Raw genomic sequence first — 19059 nt, forward strand, 5'->3', positions numbered from 1 at the left:
GGGGTGGTGGGGACCGGGTGGTGGGGACCGGGTGGTGGGGACCGGGTGCGTGGGGACCGGGTGGTGGGGGACCAGGTGGTGGGGACCAGGTGGTGTGGACCGGGGTCCCGCACTCTGCCCGCACTCGAGCCACCACGCACGGCACTGCTGTACCGGTTCTTATGCCACGTGTTGCTTGCTTGTTCCCGTTGCCATAGTTATTAAAACAGCACAGATCACTTTTCTCGTTTACTGAAATAAAGCAATATTTCAAACGAATGCAAATTCTACGGATAAAACTTACTCCTTTTTTAAGAGAGATTAATTTAAATATGAAAAATTGTAGTGCTGGGTTATGGGCTAATTGATACTTCGGTCTTTTTACTCGGTTATTAGTAAAAAAATAAAAAGACACCTGTTACAACCGAGACCACACAGATACAGAAAAATTCGGGCTACTCGAAACTAAAACACCGGTATCGGTTTTCAGCCGGTATCGACACTAATCGGTCGCGACGCGTGTGGGGCGAGTTGAGGCGTCCCCCCCTCCCCCCGCGTCTTCTCGTCCGCCCACACCTCGCAGCCAGCCAGCCAGCCCTGTGGCTCTCTTTGTGTACGCCTCTCAGTGCCACACACTAGACGGTGTTTCATTTTCTCACTAGCGAGCGGTAGCTAATTTGCCGACCGATCTTCCCTCTTTTTTGATCGACAATCAAACAAATGTGGTACAACTTTTAACGTTTTTTGAACTGTTCAACTTGTTCGCTACAATTTTTATGAGTATGCCTGTAATGGGTTATTAGGATGTCTGGCGCACCTGTCTTTTTGGTAAGTGATCAGCGAGCGTCAGATTGCTGTGAATCTATTTCAGTTTTCCTCTTGTCTCCCGTACTTCTGCTTGACATCACAACACTTTTAACGCTGTTCTCCACGACCGGACGTAGTGTCACGGGTGAGAGTGGGTGGGAGTTTTGGGAGTTTGTATGAATTTCTCGCATTTTCTCCATTTTAACCGCAACCGTTTCTGTTTATTTCGTATGGCCGCTGACAAACTCCTCCTACACACACGCACGCACACACACACACACACACACACACACACACACACACACGCGCGCGCACACACACAGTACTGCAGAGCTCTACCGGCTACCTGCAAACAAACTAAAAATTAATTGCGTACGTTTATGTTATTGTTGGTGATAATTACACTCAAGAGCCAAAGAAACTGGTACACGTGCCTCATACCGCGTAGGGCCCCCGCGAGCACGCAGAAGTGTTCAACACGACGTGGGCATGGACTCGATTAATGTCTGGAGCAGTGCTGGACGGAACTGACACCATGAATTCTGCAGGGCTGTCTATAAATCCGTAAGAGTACGAAGGGGTGGAGATCTCTTCTGAACAGCACAGCACGCTGTAAGGCGTCCCAGATACGCTTCATAATGTCCACGTCTGGGGGAGTTTGGTGGCCAGTGGAAGTGTTTAAAACTCAGAAGAGTGTTCGAGGAGTCACTCTGCACCAATTATGGATGTGTGGGGTGTCGCATTGTCCTGCTGGAATTGCCCACGTCCGTGGGAGTGCACAATGCACGTGACTGGATGCAGGTTATCAGACAGGTTGCTTACACGCACGTCACCTGTCAGAGTCGTATCGAGACGTGTCAGGCGTCCCATATCTGTCCAAATGCACGCGCCCCACGCCATTGTAGAGCTTCCACTATCGTGAACAGTCCCGTGCTGACATGCAGGGTCCGTGTGTTGACAAGATTGTCTCCATACCCGTAAACGTTCATCCGCTCCATGTAATTTGAAACGAGACTCGTCCGACCAGGGAAGACGTTTTCCAGTCACCAACAAAACAGTCCAGTATCTGTGTTGACGGGCCCAGGCGGGGCTTAAAGCTTGGTGCCGTGCAGCTCATCGAGGGTACACGAGGGGGCCGATGATGTTTCCTTGAATGGTTCGCCACGCTGATACTTGCTGACGGCCCAGCACTGATATCTGCGTCAATGTGCGGAAGGATTGCACTTCTACCACGTTGAAAGTTTCTCTTCAGTCGTCGTTGGTCCCCGTTCTTGCAGGATTCTTTTCCGGCAGCAGCGATGTCGGAGACTTGATGTTTTACCGGATTCCTGATATTCACGGTACGTTCGTGAAATAGTCGTACGGCAAATCCCCACTTCACCGCTACCCTCATGCGCCGACTGTAGCACCACGTTCAAAGTCAGTTAAGTCACGATAAACCTGCCATTGTGGCAGCAGTAACCGATGTAACAACTGCGGCAGACACTTGTTGTCTTATATAGGCTTTCCCGACCGCGGCGGCGTGTTCTGCTCGTTTACATATCTCTGTATTTGAATAGGCGTGCCCACACCAGTTTCTTAGGCGCTTCAGTGTATAGACTTTAACGGCTAGACGTGCTAATGTCAGTCGTCCAGGTTGACCTTTGAGGACAGCCGCGGTGGGCCAGACAGCCGCTGTGTCTGCACGGAACGTGTAGGTGTTGGTAGGTAGGTGTGTGTAGAGAGCCTGTATACAGAGAGAGTGGCCACAGGTGAAGTTGCCCGTGATTGGTTGATTAGCTTTGGCGCCATTTTTTCTGCCAAACGTCTGTCACGCTTCCTATGTTCGCCATGCTTTTGAGTTGCATTGAAGTTTAGAGGACGTTTGGAAACGATTAAAAGGTATTTGGATTATTGAGAGACTTGTTATGCGTTGTGCATTCATGTTCGATTTAGTTGTATATCGTTTTTAGTACGTAATTAGCGTTTGCGATCTTAAATACGAGTTGTAATAGTGAAGCGTTTTGTGATGAAGTCGGTAAGCCTACATGTTTGAAACAAACACGTTAGTAATTGTACAGTATTGTACAGTATTACTGTAATTCCTTCTGCAGACGTTCGTAAACGATGCCAGGTTGTGTTGCGTTTGGTTGTTCCAGTAGAGGCGAAGGTGGATTTAGCATGTCAGCATTTCCACGCAATGAAGAAAGGACGAAAGACGAAAGCAGTGGGCAGTCTCAGTCAACAGGGCTGACATAAGTCAAACAGGAGCCTTGTGGAAACCAAACAAGTACTCTTATCTATGCGAAGTAAGTCGTTTTTGCTTTGTGCTACATATAAAACTGTTGACGCAGGCAAGTCGTAAGCACGTTTTCTGCAGTTGTCGTGGTTGCTGAAACATTATTCGTAGTGAATAATTGTAGGTACTCTTGAAGACAGTTTTTTATTAGGCCTACTTACTGTGGGGTAGAAGGGATACGGTAGCTTTCTTGTTATATTTGGTCGTTATTACAGTAGCCTACATTTAACATTACCTGATTTTTTTAAATATTTTTCGTTTGTTATCTACGAGAGGTATTCAGTATATATATATATGAAAGAAAGCTGTAAGCAGTTGTTTACTTGAGACATGCAAAAAAGCTTGAAAACGTGACAAGAAGTACTCAGGACGTCTCAAACTTTTTTGCATGTCACAATTAAACAACTGCTTACGACTTCCATTCATCTGACGTAATACAGGTACGTTTAGCGTTATGCACTTCCGATACAAAACAAATGCTATACACTATATTTTTTTATTTACGTTACTTTCATTGCAATATGTCTAGTAAACGAACTTTAAAGCAGATAAATGCAAGTAACGAATAATTTTTAGAGCCACTGTATCAAATTTTTCTGTGCTGTACGTAGTAGGCTACTATGAGTATTTTATAGCTGTAAAGAAAGGCATTTAACGAATGATTTCGCCACGTTATCTTGTGCTTTTGATTCGCTGAGTGTGTACTCCACTGCCGGCCAGTGTGGCCGAGCGGTTCTAGGCGCTACAGTCCGGAACCGCGCGACCTCTACGGTCGTAGGTTCGAATCCTGCCTCGGGCATGGATGTGTGTGATGTCCTTAGGCTAGTTAGATTGAAGTAGTTCTAAGCCATTTGAACCATTTTGGTACTCCACTACTCCAGTACAGGCCATTCAGAAGTCCCGCCCGCAGTTTGGCAGAAAAAATGGCCGCCGTATCGTCCGGTTGGCCGCTCTCATCCCTATGCAGGCTCTCTAGGTGTGTGTCGTGTGTGTGTGTGTGTGTGTGTGTGTGTGTGTGTGCGTGTGCGTGTGCGCGCCCCCTCCCTCCCCCCCCCCCCCCCACCCTGCCCACGCTGCACGCCTTGTCCCCGCCTGCCGCCCCCTGCTGCTGCCGCCGCCAGCACCTGTTGACACAGGCAGCCGCCAGCCAGGCGACAGCACGCGTCCACCCGCCGACCAGCCCACAGACTATCGCGCCATCTCCAAAAAGTGGCGCAAGCCTTTTCTCATTTTCAGACGGCATTTATTAACTGTGGAACCTAAAAGCCCCGCCCACTAAACACCACCGCTCGCTATTTTCGTTATCCTGCCTATCACACGAGCACGCTAGAGTAAAGCTTTGTCCCGCTGAGGGCACACCGCACTCACGCTGTATGTGGCGCCATCCCTACCAACTGGTAACGGCCCGGCCTCACTTCGGATGCTTCGGGTATGCCACGTTTAGCTGAATCCCTTTTGCTGACGATCACACCTCTCAGAGCAGCCAAATTGTGAGGGACGCTGCCTGCTAGTTTCACCCGCTGCTCCAACCAGCCCCAGACATGCAGCTGGCCGAGGTTCTGGCGGCTACCCGAGTCCACCCAAAACACAAACGTACGCGTGGTAGGGCGGTACTCGCGGGGGCCAGTCGCCCACCCTCCCACGGACACCTTGCTCGTAAAGTAGCGCAGTTCAGCTAGGATTGCACGCACAATCAAGTTCATGACCGGAAGTTCGGGCCATCGTGGTTATTTAGAGTACAAAAAGAGCATGACAGCCGCAACCGATCAGTCTTCTGTGGGAGTTCAAAGTGTCAACATGGATTGCTCCCAAGTGCTTCACATGCCTCAGCTATTACGGAGGGAGGAGACCAACAGACGAATGCTTTGGTTTATGGTTACTACTGCAGAACGACTACAGTCTTGTTTCTGACAATGGCAACGTAATTTACTCGGAAGATGGTACTTTACTTAGCTCCTATTACAGGGTCGTTTGCGATAACATTGTGGTAGTTAAAATCTGTGATCGAGGGGGAATTCAGGAGCAGTTAGAGAAGGGGCGATCTGTAATGCTAAAGGACGAGATGTGTGGCTCATTTAACTATTATCTGCGTAGTAAATTCTCCAACTTCTTCACGGCAAGACATGGTGTCAAGACAAAGCTGCCATTTCTTCTACATGGAAGCGGCACTGTGACAGCATGAGGAATATTGAATCAAATCGTCAAGGAAGCACTGGAAATCATTCGAAGAAATATAAAAACCCTGTGTCTATACCATATATAAGCGAAATTAGGCGATGTTAAATTGAATGTTCTAATGGCAGAGATGTTTGGAATATTGTAGCAGTTAATTGTAGACGATTATTACCTTTCTGAATTAGACATTGTAACGTCTCCTTAGAAAAAATTGTAAATGACTGTGCTGATAAACCTCTTGCATTATGTACTCGGCCATTTCTCTCTCTACTTATTCCGATCATCACTAAACTGAGACACATTCTTTTTTTTTTCCGCTACGCAATCTCTCTTTCAATAATCTCTACAAAAGAATGCCCCTGACTAACAATAAATTCTTCATGAATCACTTACCTCACAAAAATCTTCTTTAACTCGAACTACTGCAATACAGCCAATATTGCCAGATAAATGAAAGATTATAACTACTGAAGGCACTAACTACTGACAGACATAGCAGATGAAAGATTTTGATAGAGAACAAACAATGTATTTACCTTAATAGTGTTAAAAAGTCATTATATATATAATCAGTTCATGACATCCAGTCTTACAAAAAATGTTCAGATGGCTCTGAGCGCTATGGGACTTAACATCTGTGGTCATCAGCCCCCTAGAACTTAGAACTATTTAAACCTAACTAACCTAAGGACATCACACACATCCATGCCCGGGGCAAGATTCGAACCTGAGACCGTGGAAGTCGCGCGGTTCCGGACTTAAGCGCCTGGAACCGCTCGGTCAGATCGGCCGGCACGTGAAATTGAGAAAATACTAAAAACTTAGAGGTTACTTATCTGCCTAGGCGATGATGATGTCGGTTTGAGGGGCGCTCGGCACTGCAGTCATCAGGAACCGTGCCACGTTCCACGTCTTTCCATTTCCCGTTTCGGCACTTCCCGAATGATCACGAGATGACGAGGACCACACAAACACCCAGTCCCCGGGCGGAAAAAATTCCCCGACCCGGCCGGGAATCGAACGCGGGAGCCCGTGATCGAGAGGCAGTAGACCATGGAGCGGCGGACAGCCCGTGACGCTGGACGTCTTACGAGAGCCAGCAAGCCGTCTGCGGTGGGGAGCGAGCAAGTATTTCACACAAGTTCAATAATTCTCAACTGCGCGTTTAATTGCATGCGAGCTCTCTATAACACAGGAAAAAGGTAAGACCTTCAACAGGTAGCTGTTCATTCGCGTACAGATTTCCCGTGGGTCCAAGACGGAGCCGAGCGGGCAAAGCGGCTGGTGTGACGTCACGAGTTGTATTTCTCTCTGGCCCCGACAGACTCCCAGAGTGTGCAGGCGAGCAGCGTCATTAGCTTCGCGTCGGAGAAAGTCTACTCTATTGCCCTGACCGAAAACTGTATACCATTCTTACGTACAATCTGACAATGTGATCAGCAAGCCTACAAACGAATCGTAATCTATGAGAGTGAGAAGCTGTTTCCTCGTCCTTATTAGAGTAATTAATCACGATACATCGTTCTGCCCCCCATGAACATGGACCTTGCCGTTGGTGGGGAGGCTTGCGTGCCTCAGCGATACAGATGGCCGTACCGTAGGCGCAACCACAACGGAGGGGTATCTGTTGAGAGGCCAGACAAACGTGTGGTTCCTGAAGAGGGGCAGCAGCCTTTTCAGTAGTTGCAGGGGCAACAGTCCTGGATGATTGACTGATCTGGCCTTGTACCATTAACCAAAACGGCCTTGCTGTGCTGGTACTGCGAATGGCTGAAAGCAAGGGGAAACTACAGCCGTAAATTTTCCCGAGGACATGCAGCTTTACTGTATAATTAAATGATGATGGCGTCCTCTTGGGTAAAATATTCCGGAGGTGAAATAGTCCCCCATTCGGATCTCCGGGCGGGGACTACTCAAGAGGACGTCGTTATCAGGAGAAAGAAAACTGGCGTTCTACGGATCGGAGCGTGGAATGTCAGATCCCTTAATCGGGCAGGTAGGTCAGAAAATTTAAAAAGGGAAATGGATAGGTTAAAGTTAGATATAGTGGGAATTAGTGAAGTTCGGTGGCAGGAGGAATAAGACTTTTGGTCAGGCGAATACAGGGTTATAAATACAAAACCAAATAGGGGTAATGCAGGAGTAGGTTTAATAATGAATAAAAAAAACTGGAGTGCGGGTAAGCTACTACAAACAGCACAGTGAACGAGTTATTGTGGCAAAGATAGGCACGAAGCGAACGCCTACCACTGTAGTACAAGTTTGTATACCAACTAGCTCTGCAGATGAAGAGATTGATGAAATGTATGATGAGATAAAAGAAATTATTCAGATAGACAATGGAGACGAAAATTTAATAGTCATGGGTGACTGGAATTCGGTAGTAGGGAAAGAAAGAGAAGGAAACATAGTAGGTGAATATGGAATGGGGGTAAGGAATGAAAGAGGAAGCCGCCTGGTAGAATTTTGCACAGTGCGTAACACTTGGTTCAAGAATCATGAAAGAAGGTTGTAAACATGGAAGAGGCCTGGAGATACTGGACGGTTTCAGATAGATTATACAATGGTAAGACAGAGATTTAGGAACCAGGTTTTAAATTGTAAGACATTTCCAGGGCAGATGTGGACTCTGACTACAATCTATCGGTTATGAACTGAAGAAACTGCCAAAAAGGTAGGAATTTAAAGAGATGGGACCTGGATAAACTAAAAGAACCAGAAGTTGTAGAGTCATTAGGGAACGATTGACAGGAATGGGGGAAAGAAATACAGTAGAAGAAGAATGGGTAGATTTGAGGGTTGAAATAGTGACGGCTGCAGAGGATCAAGTAGGTAAAAAGACGAGGGCTAGTTGATATCCTTGGGTAACAGAAGATGTACTGAATTTAATTGATGAAAGGAGAAAATACAAAAATGCAGTAAATGAAGCAGGCAAAAAGGAATACAAACATCTCGAAAATGAGATCGACAGAAAGTGCAAAATGGCTAGGCAGGGATGGTTAGAGGACAAATGTAAGGATGTAGAGGCTTATCTCACTAGGGGTAAGATAGATACTGCCTACAGGAAAATTAAAGAGACCTTTGGAGAAAAGAGAACCACTTTTATGAATATCAAGAGCTCAGATGGTAACCCAGTTCTAAGCAAAGAAGGGAAAGCCGAAAGGTGGAAGGAGTATTTAGAGGATCTATACAACGGCGATTTACTTCAGGACAATATTACGGAAATGGAAGAGGATGTGGGTGAAGATGAAATGGGAGATACGATACTGCGTGAAGAGTTTGACAGAGCGCTGAAAGACCTGAAGCGAAACAAGGCCCCGTAAGTAGACAACACTCCATTAGAACTACTGACAGCCTTGGGAGAGCCAGTCCTGACAAAACTCTACCATCTGGTGAGCAAAATGTATGAGACAGGCGAAATTCCCTCAGACTTCAAGAAGAATATAATAATTCCAATCCCGAAGGAAGCAGGAGTTGACAGACGTAAAATTACCAAAAAGTTTAATACGTCACAGCTGCAAAATATTAATGCGAATTCTTTACAGACGAATGGAAAAATAGGTAGAAGCCGACCTCGGGGAAGATCAGTTTGGATTCCATAGACATGCTGGAAAACGTGAGGCAATAGTGACCCTACGATTTAGCTTAGAAAATAGATTAAGGACAGGCAAACGTACGTTTCTAGCATTTGTGGACTCTGAGAAAGCTTTTGACAATGTAGACTGGAATACTCTCTTTCAATTTCTGAAGGTGGCAGGGGTAAAATACAGGGAGTGAAAGGCTATTTACAATTTGTAAAGAAAGCAGATGGCAGTTGCAAGAGTCGAGGGACATGAAAGGGAAGCAGTGGTTGGGAAGGGCGTGAGACGGGGTTGTAGCCTATCCCCAATGTTATTCAATTTGTATATTGAGCAAGAAGTAAAGGAAACAAAAGAAAAATTTGGAGTAGGTTTTAAAATCCATGGAGAAGAAATAAAAACTTTGAGGTTCACCGATGGTATTGTAATTCTGTCAGAGACAGCAAAGGACCTGGAAGAGCTGTTGAACGGAATGGACAGTGTCTTGAAAGGAAAATATAGGATGAACATCAACAAAAGCAAAACGGGAGCAATGGAATGTAGACGAATTTTATTAGGAAATGAGACGCTTAAAGTAGTAAATGAGTTTTGCTATTTGGGGAGCATAATAACCGATGTTAGTCAAAGTATAGATGATATGGCAAGGAAAGCGTTTCTGAAGAAGAGACATTGGTTAATATCGAGTATTGATTTATGTGTTAGTAAGTCGTTTCTGAAAGTATTTGTATGGAGTGTAGCCATGTATGGAAGTGAAACATGGACGTTAAATAGTTTGCACAAAAAGAGAATAGAAGCTTTCGAAATGTGGTGCTACAGAAGAATGCTGAAGATTAGATGGGTAGATCACATAACTAATGAGGAGGTATTGAATAGAATTGGGGAGAAGAGGCATTTGTGGCACAACTTGACTAGAGGAAGGGATCCACTGGTAGGATATGTTCTGAGGCATCAAGGGATCACCAATTTAGTATTGGAGGGGAGCATGGAGGCTAAAAATCGTAGAGAGAGTCCAAGAGATGAATACACTAAGCAGATTCAGAAGGATGTAGGTTGCAGTAGGTACTGGGAGATGAAGAAGCTTGCACAGGATAGAGTAGCATGGAGAGCTGCATCAAACCAGTCTCTGGACTGAAGACCACAACGGCAACAGCAACAGCTGCTGCGGAAGATGGCCATGTAAACATATACAAGATTTTGCCTTGAATGAAAACGCCCATGGAAGTGTGCAGACTTACAGAAAAAATTTTGTCCTTGTTGTTTTTGGTGTCCTGAAGACTGGTCTGACGCAGCTGTCCACGCCAGGCTCTTCGTCTCTCTACTGTAGCCTGCACGCAGCTCTTACTGTCTTCGGTCCTCTGTCTGCCCCTGCAATTTGTAGCTTCGCCCTCCTCTGCAAAACTCGGTCTACCCACGTAATCTTCAGCATTCTTCCATAGCATCACATTTCGAAAGGTTGTATTCTCTTCTTGTCTGAAATGCTCACCATTCAGGTTTCACTTCCTGAGTAATACCTTCAGGAAATACTTCCTAACTTTTAAGATTATATTGAATGTTTACTAATTCCTCGTATTCCTACAGCCACTCTGCATTTCATATCCTCACTGCTTTGACCATCACCAGCGTATTGCTTCAGGTCACCGCGTACAGTTGTTTGGTTCTGTACCGCTACAGTCACAAGTTACGTTTCTTTCTTGATGTGATATATTGCCAGGTTTCCATAGAAATGCCAAAAAGAAAGTGTGTATTTACTGAGGAAATTAAACCCGAACTTCCGTTTCTGAAGCTGTAACAGCAAAGCGAGAAATTGTTTTGAACATTTGTATACACGTGATAACATTAAATGAATACAGTATTTGTTCGATTAGTAAAGCACGGTAATTTGATGTATTTTTAGTGTGGGTCATACCAAATAAACGCTATGATGAATGCAGTTGTAGTATAAACATAAATCTACTGTACCGAGAGAGTATTAACCGAAGTTTCCACAATAGTCGATTCATTTGAAGATGTAATTTGAGTCCCATATTGCGATTTTGGAACTCTGGTTATCCTACAATCATCACACGAGAATTTCAATTTCGTGGGACACGGAAAATCTACAGAGATTTTCTAACGCCGCGGAAATCGCAGAAGGCCGTACTCGTCCCTACGACGCGACGTCGCAAATCCTGCTTTCTAACGTCCGTTTCCAACCGATTTAAATAGGACAACAGATTCGGCACGTTGACGAGCAAAACATTTGAAGGCAGAATCTAGCGTTTAATTTTGCCGTTGGCGCTGCTGCCCTTTGTTTTACTACACCTCTACGAGTGTGCCGTGTCCCGCCAAGAAATTGCCCGTCAACAATCGCGGCGGTGAGGGAAAAAAAAAAGAAAAAGTAGTGGAACGTTGGCAGCCGTGCGGGGAGCGGAGCGCAGCGCAGCGCCTCTGGCGGCGGCCGCGCGCACTAGCGCGACCTCGAGAGGCCGCCAAGCCGCGGAGCGCAGAGACGAGTCCAGTCTGCAGCGGACGGCGGCCGGGGAAGGTGTGTGGGCGCGCGAGCAAGTCACAGAGTAGCGGATAGGGTTAGGTGAGGCGAGTGCTGAGGGGTAGTCAGGCAGGGAGAGAGTGCGCGCCGGCGATGCAGGGCCCGAGGCTGACCGCGCTGCTGCTGCTGCTGCTGACGCTGGCCGCTGACAGAGCCAGCGCCAAGGGCGAGAAGTCGCTCGAGTACAAGATACGCGACGACCCGGACCTCTCACAGGTAAACACGGCCACACTCTGGCGCACTCCCGCTTCTGTAGCAACCGGCAGCGTCTCCGTGTGCGCTGTAATTAGTGTAATCGTATGCCTTCACTGACCGCACGAGATCCACCTACATGTATACTCCGCGAACCACAGCACAGTGCATGGCGGACGATACATCTTATGTCACTATTAACGTCGAGTTTCGTTCTGACTCCATACGTATGTTCAGCGAGGAAAATGACTACCATACGTCTCTGTGCACATCTTAATGTCTCATCTTTTTCTCACGCTTCCTACGCGGGGTATACGAAGCGGAGCAAAGTTTCGCGTTCTGCTCCAAATGGGCCAACCGGGACCGACCGACCGCCGTGCCAACCTGTGCCAGTGCCAGCATTTGGATGCGGCTCTCCCGGTCGTTGTCGCTGAGCGCACCCGCTTCCCGCCTTCCCGCCAGCAAAAATGTCCCTGGCAGTGCCGGGAATTGAACTCGAAACCTCCGAATGCTAGCCAGGCACGCTGACCACTGAGATCCGTAGGCGGACCGACATACGCGAAGCTGCCAGCATAATGTTCGCGCGGTCTCCTTCGAATACAACTTCTCTAAATTTAACCAACGGCGTTCCGCGAGATGGTCTTACTTCCAGTAACGTTCTCCGACCACCTCTGCCACAGCTCCGTATTGGGTATACAGCTACCTTGCGGCCTCGTAACCGCGCCTCTGAATTCGTCCCGTGTTTGCTGTGACAACTACTGGATACGGACTCCATCACTGGAACAGTGCTCTAGAATTGCTCGCACTAACATCTTGCACGCATTTTCTTTCACTAACGCATCGCATTTTCCCAGAGTTCATCCAACACAAATAACACTTCCAATCTTCAACGTGGATATTCATTTTTCTTGACAGTCTTCTGCCACGCCACTTCTCAGCATTCCGCTAAACAGATGATGTGATATTTAGGGATCTGTGATGTGTACCTAGATTCTTCCGGTACTGAAACTTTGTAAGTAGCTTCTAAATAATGAATCCATTTTGAGAACCACTGTAGGATCTCAGTTTTATTATCCAAGAGTGCAACCATGTGTGCGTATATATAACATTACTTACAATGTCAGGCGTTCAGCATTTTCAAATTGCCCTCTGTTTTAACTGACATTCGAACGAATTACGTGGGACTTTTAATTATTTATTTTTTTTTAAGGAAAATGAGACAGCTACATATTCCTGTGTAGTTACATTGCCTTTTCTATTGTATTCCTTGGGTATTAATTGACAGTATCAGAACATTTGACCGTAGTTCGACTTTCTTCAAGGATGTTTGATGGTGTGGCCGACCATGCGTGAGGTGGGGAAAGAGTGAATGTAGTAATGTAAAACTTATTCCCTCTTGTTTTCTAACACTGCTAAGACTGTACGCATTTTTAACGACATTCGTTCCTGATAATTTTCGTAAGGGCGATCATGACGTCAAGGTTGAGTGCCCTCACCCGATACACACACACACGTCTCATCTTCAGTGGTCTGCTACGTCAGGCTATGCCCGAGACCCTCTGCGGCAGGTTAATCCAACACGTCGCCTTCTTCTCATTTCATAGTGGCAGTGCTTGGCAGACTCGGGTCAGTCACACGAGTGGGATACCACAGGGAAAGCGAAACGTGCAAATTATACAGTACAATAAAAATCAGCAACATTCACAAATCAGCAACATTTTTTACGTGTTCACTTCTTAGTGGAGGCTCTGTGATAACCAACTGAAGCCCTCGTGATGAAGTCTTTCCGAAGTGTGCATTACCATCGTAAGACGGACTTTATTATCACGTTTTCCAAATACATCACCGTAACTTTCACCTATCAACTTATACGTTTGCTATTTGGTTCAAATGGCTCTGAGAACTATGGGACTCAACTTCTAAGGTCATCAGTCCCCTTGAACTTAGAACTACTTAAACCTAACTAACCTAAGGACATCACACACATCCATGCCCGACGCAGGATTCGAACCTGCGACCGTAGCGGTCACGCGTTTCCAGACTGTAGCGCCTAGAACCGCACGGCCACCCCGGCCGGCGTTTGCTATTTCCTGGAAGTCTAACTTGGTACGCGTTCGACACACTTGCGCAATATTCTATTACGGGTCGCACCAGCGCTTTGTAAGGAACGCTATTTGTAGACTGTATGTCCCCAGTACTCTACCAGTGAAGCTGCACCTGTACCTATAACCGAACCTATACGATTGTTCCGTTTCGTATCTCCACGAAGTGTTACACCCAGGTATTTGTGTGAATTGGCCGATTCCAACTGAGACTCGCTGGTGGTATAGTCATAAGGTACTATGCAGTTTGAGTTTTGTGAAATGGACAGTTTTAGATTGCTGAACATTTGAAGCTGTTTGGCATCACTTTCACAATCTCATTCAGAGATGCGTGGATAGTTGCGTACTTCTTTTCTAGTAGTATTCCATTAGAGACAGACACATCATCTGCGTAAACGCCGACGTTGCTATTAGTATTGTTCGCAACGCCATCAACGTACAGCATGTATAGGAGGGGTCCCAACAGACTTCCCTGAGGCTCGACTGTTGATACTTCTACATCTGTCGACTGCTCTTCATCCAACTTGTTGTGTCCTCCGTACCAAGAAATCCTCAATCCAGACGCAGTTTTCGTATCCGCGCTGTTATAGGCAGGTATTTTTGCGTTGCCCTGTTCCAGATGAAGATTGTCATCTTTAGGTTGTATCAGGTGGTTTTCATATCCATGTGGCATCGACGTCTCAGTTGCTGTCACAGTACTCTACTACAAGTCTGCTCCACTGATGTTGGTGGAGCAATTGTAGGAGTGAAACATTTGCTGTATACCACTGACATAGCTTTAGAATGGTATGAAAAAAGCATGTGTTCCATGTAACATATCTTCTGACCCAACTGTCAACACAGTTGTCAAGTAACCTCATTACGAAATCAACTTTCGTAATTCGACGACTTCACAAATAACTGCTCCAGCAAAAATTTAACACCTACTGTAGCTGCACACCGGAGGAGCAAACGTGTCCAGTACTGTGACAGCAACTGGGACAAAGACGCCACGTGGATATCGAGACCACCTGACATAACCTGGAGACGTGAACGACGCCGAAATAGGCCTCTTATGACAAACGATATTTTACAACGCTACAGCGTCATCATCTCACGGCATAACGTCAAACTTCCAGGCGTTCTGTTTTTACAACGTTGGTTTTTTCTGCACTTTTTTTAGGAACACCACGATTATTGTGTCAGACAAGTGGAACGTATGACTTTATCCTGGATGGAGATAATATCCAGTTTTCTACTGGCACTAAAGTACTGTAGTTCTTGTTTTCTAAACAACTAACTTTCCGACATAATCACAAAGTACGAGGGTTATTCCAAAAGTAAGGTCCGATTGATTGCCAAATTGAAACCACAGTGAACATCAGAAATGTTTTACTTGTAACAATTAGCTACACCTTTCAGCTACTTCTCTACGTAGTCGCCGTTCTGACTTAGACTTTTGTCATAGCGTTGTACCAACTTTTCAATAGCCTCATCATAGAAGGCAGCCGCCAGTGCTTTCCGCCAATTCTCCACGCTGGCCTACACCTCGTTGTCTGTGTCAAAATGTTGTCTTCATGTGACCAGAGATGAAACTCAGGGGGAGATGCAGGAGCATCATTGCGGCTGAGAATTGTCGTGAAGACGAAACAGCACGACAGTTATGTAATGTTGGCTGCATAGCTTCAGGCGAAATTTCTCACCAGGCCCTCGTACTTGGCGGCAGACACTATTTTCTAGACATCTTTACGCACTCACTGCGAGCTCAGAAATGAGAAGAGCGACGTGATGCTAACTGGGGTTATACTAGAGACACTACCCAACACATCTGTGCAAAGCTTTATCGGATTTTCATAGTCGTTTCCATTTCGCGACCGATCGGACCTTACTTTTTGAATAACCCTCGTATTTCGATAAGAATTATGTGCCTCGTTTGCAGACAGTAAGGCGGAGTTCACTGCAACCACTCAAGAAATCAGTCGGTTGATATGATAATGGACACGGGTGGCCCAAACCGGAATTTCGTGTTCAAATAGTGTGAGACTACAGCAAAGTGAACTGTTTCGAAAACGAGCACTCCAATAGCGAGTGACTGAGTTGCTGGCGTCTCCTCTCACGCCTAAAGCAACTCCTGGTGCGCCCCAAGGCACTGTGCTAGGACCGCTGCTGCTGGACACTGTTACTTGAAAACTTAGGTTTTCCGAAGCGGCTTGAGCTCTGTATCGGGTAATTCTCTGCGATAACGGTTGCCGTAATGTCGAGTTGCACATCGGCGTTCTGTAGGGCTGTAGCAGCTGGGGAAGTGGACCGCACAAACCGTCTCGCCTTCCGCTTTTCGGACACTTCTGCGAAAAGTTTCCGCGCCGACATTAATGGAGGTTACATCACTCCACTCGTATTTTCATAAACTCTCGATCGGTATGAAAAACGTTTTTGTTTCCATTTATCAGAAGCTATATTTCCTTCAATAGCTCGGCTGGTGGAAGAATTAAGAGGATTAGACAAAAGTCAAAATTACAGCCCCATCTGCGTGGTATCGTTTGCCGGAAACCGCATTTCGACATCTTGAACCGTTCACGAAAAGAATGAATGCACCTGACGGTGCATGACGGAGAGAGGAAGAAACGGACTTCTTATCTTATTTTGACGATCCGTGCGGGAGATGAGCGACGTTCGCGGTGCAGCCTCTCTGGAATAATGTTTCAAAAGCCAGCCACCGAGAGGTGCTCGCAAGCACGCCGTTTCTTTTAAGTTCCCTCAACATGTCTGTTACACTTTCGTGTTTGTGTGCCGGTTAATCAATTATTTCTACTCTGAACAGTGTTGTGAGGACTGCGACTATTAACAAAAAAAAGTACGTAATTGTGCGTCAGTCAGAAAGTCTTACTTCATCCACTTTACGCTCCGAAGGTTAACTACCGTCATCGGATAGAAAGGATCTTTCACATGCTTACCATTGACAGCCGTGCAAAAAACGCTTTGTGGATGAAAGACCACTTTCTGACTGACGCATACTCACACACTTTCATACGGACCGTACCTCCCTGTTACGGTCCTATGATCACGTCTCTCAATCCATTCGATTCGTGCTTCCACGCCTGTTTGATGAGGACCCCAAACACTGGAACAGTATTCTAGAGTTGGCCGGCTTCTACGTTGTATCCTTCGCAAATGCACTGCGCTTTTCCGGAACGCATTCAACAAATCCAGGTCGCCGATTCACCTTTCCCAATACTGGTTTTTCACGCGATATTCCCGTTTGATATACTATACATTATCGCCTGATGTACAAAAAAGTGATGGACTGTGTAAGTTGTTCACCAATCCTGGCAGACACGTAATTGACGGTCAACAGCCACCCGGCTAAAGGCTGCCTCCGAAGTGGTGTTCAGTGAGGAATACAGCAGTAAACTGCCCGTCCTCCCCGTGGGGACAGCAGAGACGAGGTTAGACTAATTACAGGCGCACACAGGTATCGCTCCTTACGTAAAGAAGCCATAATAAATGGGACAGCGTGAAGCGCCCTCTACCGTGCACCGCACAGCGGTTTGCACAGTATGGCTGAAGGTGTAGACGAATTGCAGTTGTATGCTAGAAACGAGAAAGGCAAGGAAAACAGGTAGGTGGAAGCAAGGCGTGAGCAGAATGAAAGAGGTAATGTCTGTTTTCATTAATTTCCTCTTGCACTTACTTTCCTTTCTGTGTCGCCCCCCACTCACTCCGCTACTTGTATTCTGCTGTTGTCCTGCTTTCCGTTTACTCAAACCTCGTTTTCACATCCCTAGTAATCGTATACTTATTTCGAGCAACTAGTACTGTCTAATGGAAACTGTGACTGAATATTACACAAAGTAAACCAAAACACGTGTTATTAAACCTCCACAGGGCGTTTCGAGCACTTTCACTGCCATCCTCAGTGCTCCCCACTTGAAATTTTTGCTTCCTGCAGCCGGTCGTCTGCTTTGCCGTTACATCTTAGCTGTCATCTACGCCGTGGCACATTACACTGTCAAAAATAGCATAGTTACTTAATACTGCATCCGCAGAGTCGCATACTGAATGGTATTAACGTACAAACACCTCGCATTACTGACTGTGTTAGCGAAGACGAACTGTCCATAGATTGTGCAAACTGAACTCGAAATCGTCCGTCAGAGTTTTTCCGCGTATTTTGTTACGAGGGGCCCGTCATCTCCAGTAGCTCGTCACAAAGCACTCGTATTTCGTTGTTTCCTTGCCCCCATTTATGCCGCCCGACGGTGTGTGGCGGAGGGTGCGTGTGGTGCCAGTGCGAATGACCCGTGGCTGGAACGACTCCCGGTAGTCCGAGTTTTTCGTTGCGCTCATTTCCGGAGACGTATGTGGGAGGAAGCAGCAACCCGAATCCCCACTGTTCCTGTAACATAATCTCGTAAAAACCTACTCCAAACTGTATTAAAATTGAGTTTAGATTTAAATCTAATAATCGGCCAACTTTAATTTACGTAAATCGCATACTGAGCAATTCTTTCTTTGGAGGAAACTTTATAAGAAGAAGTGCGGCCAAGAGATGAAATTATTTGTCTTTAATTTACCGTAATCTGTTTCCATAAAAGTCATGAATAATTAATAGTGCTATTGATTCCGTTCACTTAATCTCTGAAAACAGCTACGGCCCACAGTTAGGTAATTTCGAAGTTTTTTGTAATTGACCACGAAAAGAGGAAAAGTATTCCCTTCGGAAAACATAATCCGGAAATAATATCATACGTCGTAAAATGAATGTGACTGTAATTTCTGCGGATGTAACAATTTAATTGGAATCAAAACAAAACTGGCGCATATAAAGATCGGGGACAAAACAAAAAGCTTCCGTATTTAATCATTCTGATTCAGTTAGGTACTTTACTAATAATAAGTCATAGTTGCAAAATACTAACGCGAATTCTTTACAGGCGAATGGAAAAACTGGTAGAAGCCGACCTCGGCGAAGATCAGTTTGGATTCCGCAGAAATGTTGGAACACGTGAGGCAATACTGACCCTACGACTTATCTTAGAAGAAACATTAAGGAAAGGCAAACCTACATTTCTAGCATTTGTAGACTTAGAGAAAGCTTTTGACAATGTTGACTGGAATACTCTCTTTCAAATTCTAAAGGTGGCAGGGGTAAAATACAGGGAAGGAAAGGCTATTTACAATTTGTACAGAAACCAGATGGCAGTTATAAGAGTCGAGGGGCATGAAAGGGAAGCAGCGGTTGGGAAGGGAGTGAGACAGGGTTGTAGTCTGTCCCCGATGTTATTCAATCTGTATATTGAGCAAGCAGTAAAGGAAACAAAAGAAAAATTCGGAGTAGGTATTAAAGTCCATGGAGAAGAAATAAAAACTTTGAGGTTCCCCGATGACATTGTAATTCTGGAAAGGACTTAGAAGAGAAGTTGAACGGAATCGACAGTGTCT

At 45.8% G+C, this 19059-nt stretch overlaps 1 protein-coding gene across 12 annotated transcripts in view; it reads left to right on the top strand.

The window, feature by feature from the left end:
• The window catches only part of LOC124719084 (fasciclin-1), a 656083-nt gene that overhangs the window by 29854 nt on the left and 607170 nt on the right, over positions 1 to 19059 (top strand). For 11 of the 12 annotated variants that reach the window (XM_047244767.1, XM_047244764.1, XM_047244766.1 and 8 more), the window contains exon 1: positions 11328 to 11560. The exons of the other annotated variant lie outside the window; for it this stretch is intronic. In XM_047244767.1, the coding sequence (XP_047100723.1) occupies positions 11438 to 11560 (123 nt within the window). In that variant the 5' untranslated portion in view covers positions 11328 to 11437. Of the gene's footprint in view, positions 1 to 11327; positions 11561 to 19059 lie in introns of those variants that run through there. 12 annotated transcript variants of the gene reach the window in all.

This window comes from Schistocerca piceifrons, chromosome 10, assembly GCF_021461385.2.
Source record: "Schistocerca piceifrons isolate TAMUIC-IGC-003096 chromosome 10, iqSchPice1.1, whole genome shotgun sequence".
Taxonomy (NCBI): Eukaryota; Metazoa; Arthropoda; class Insecta; order Orthoptera; family Acrididae; genus Schistocerca; species Schistocerca piceifrons.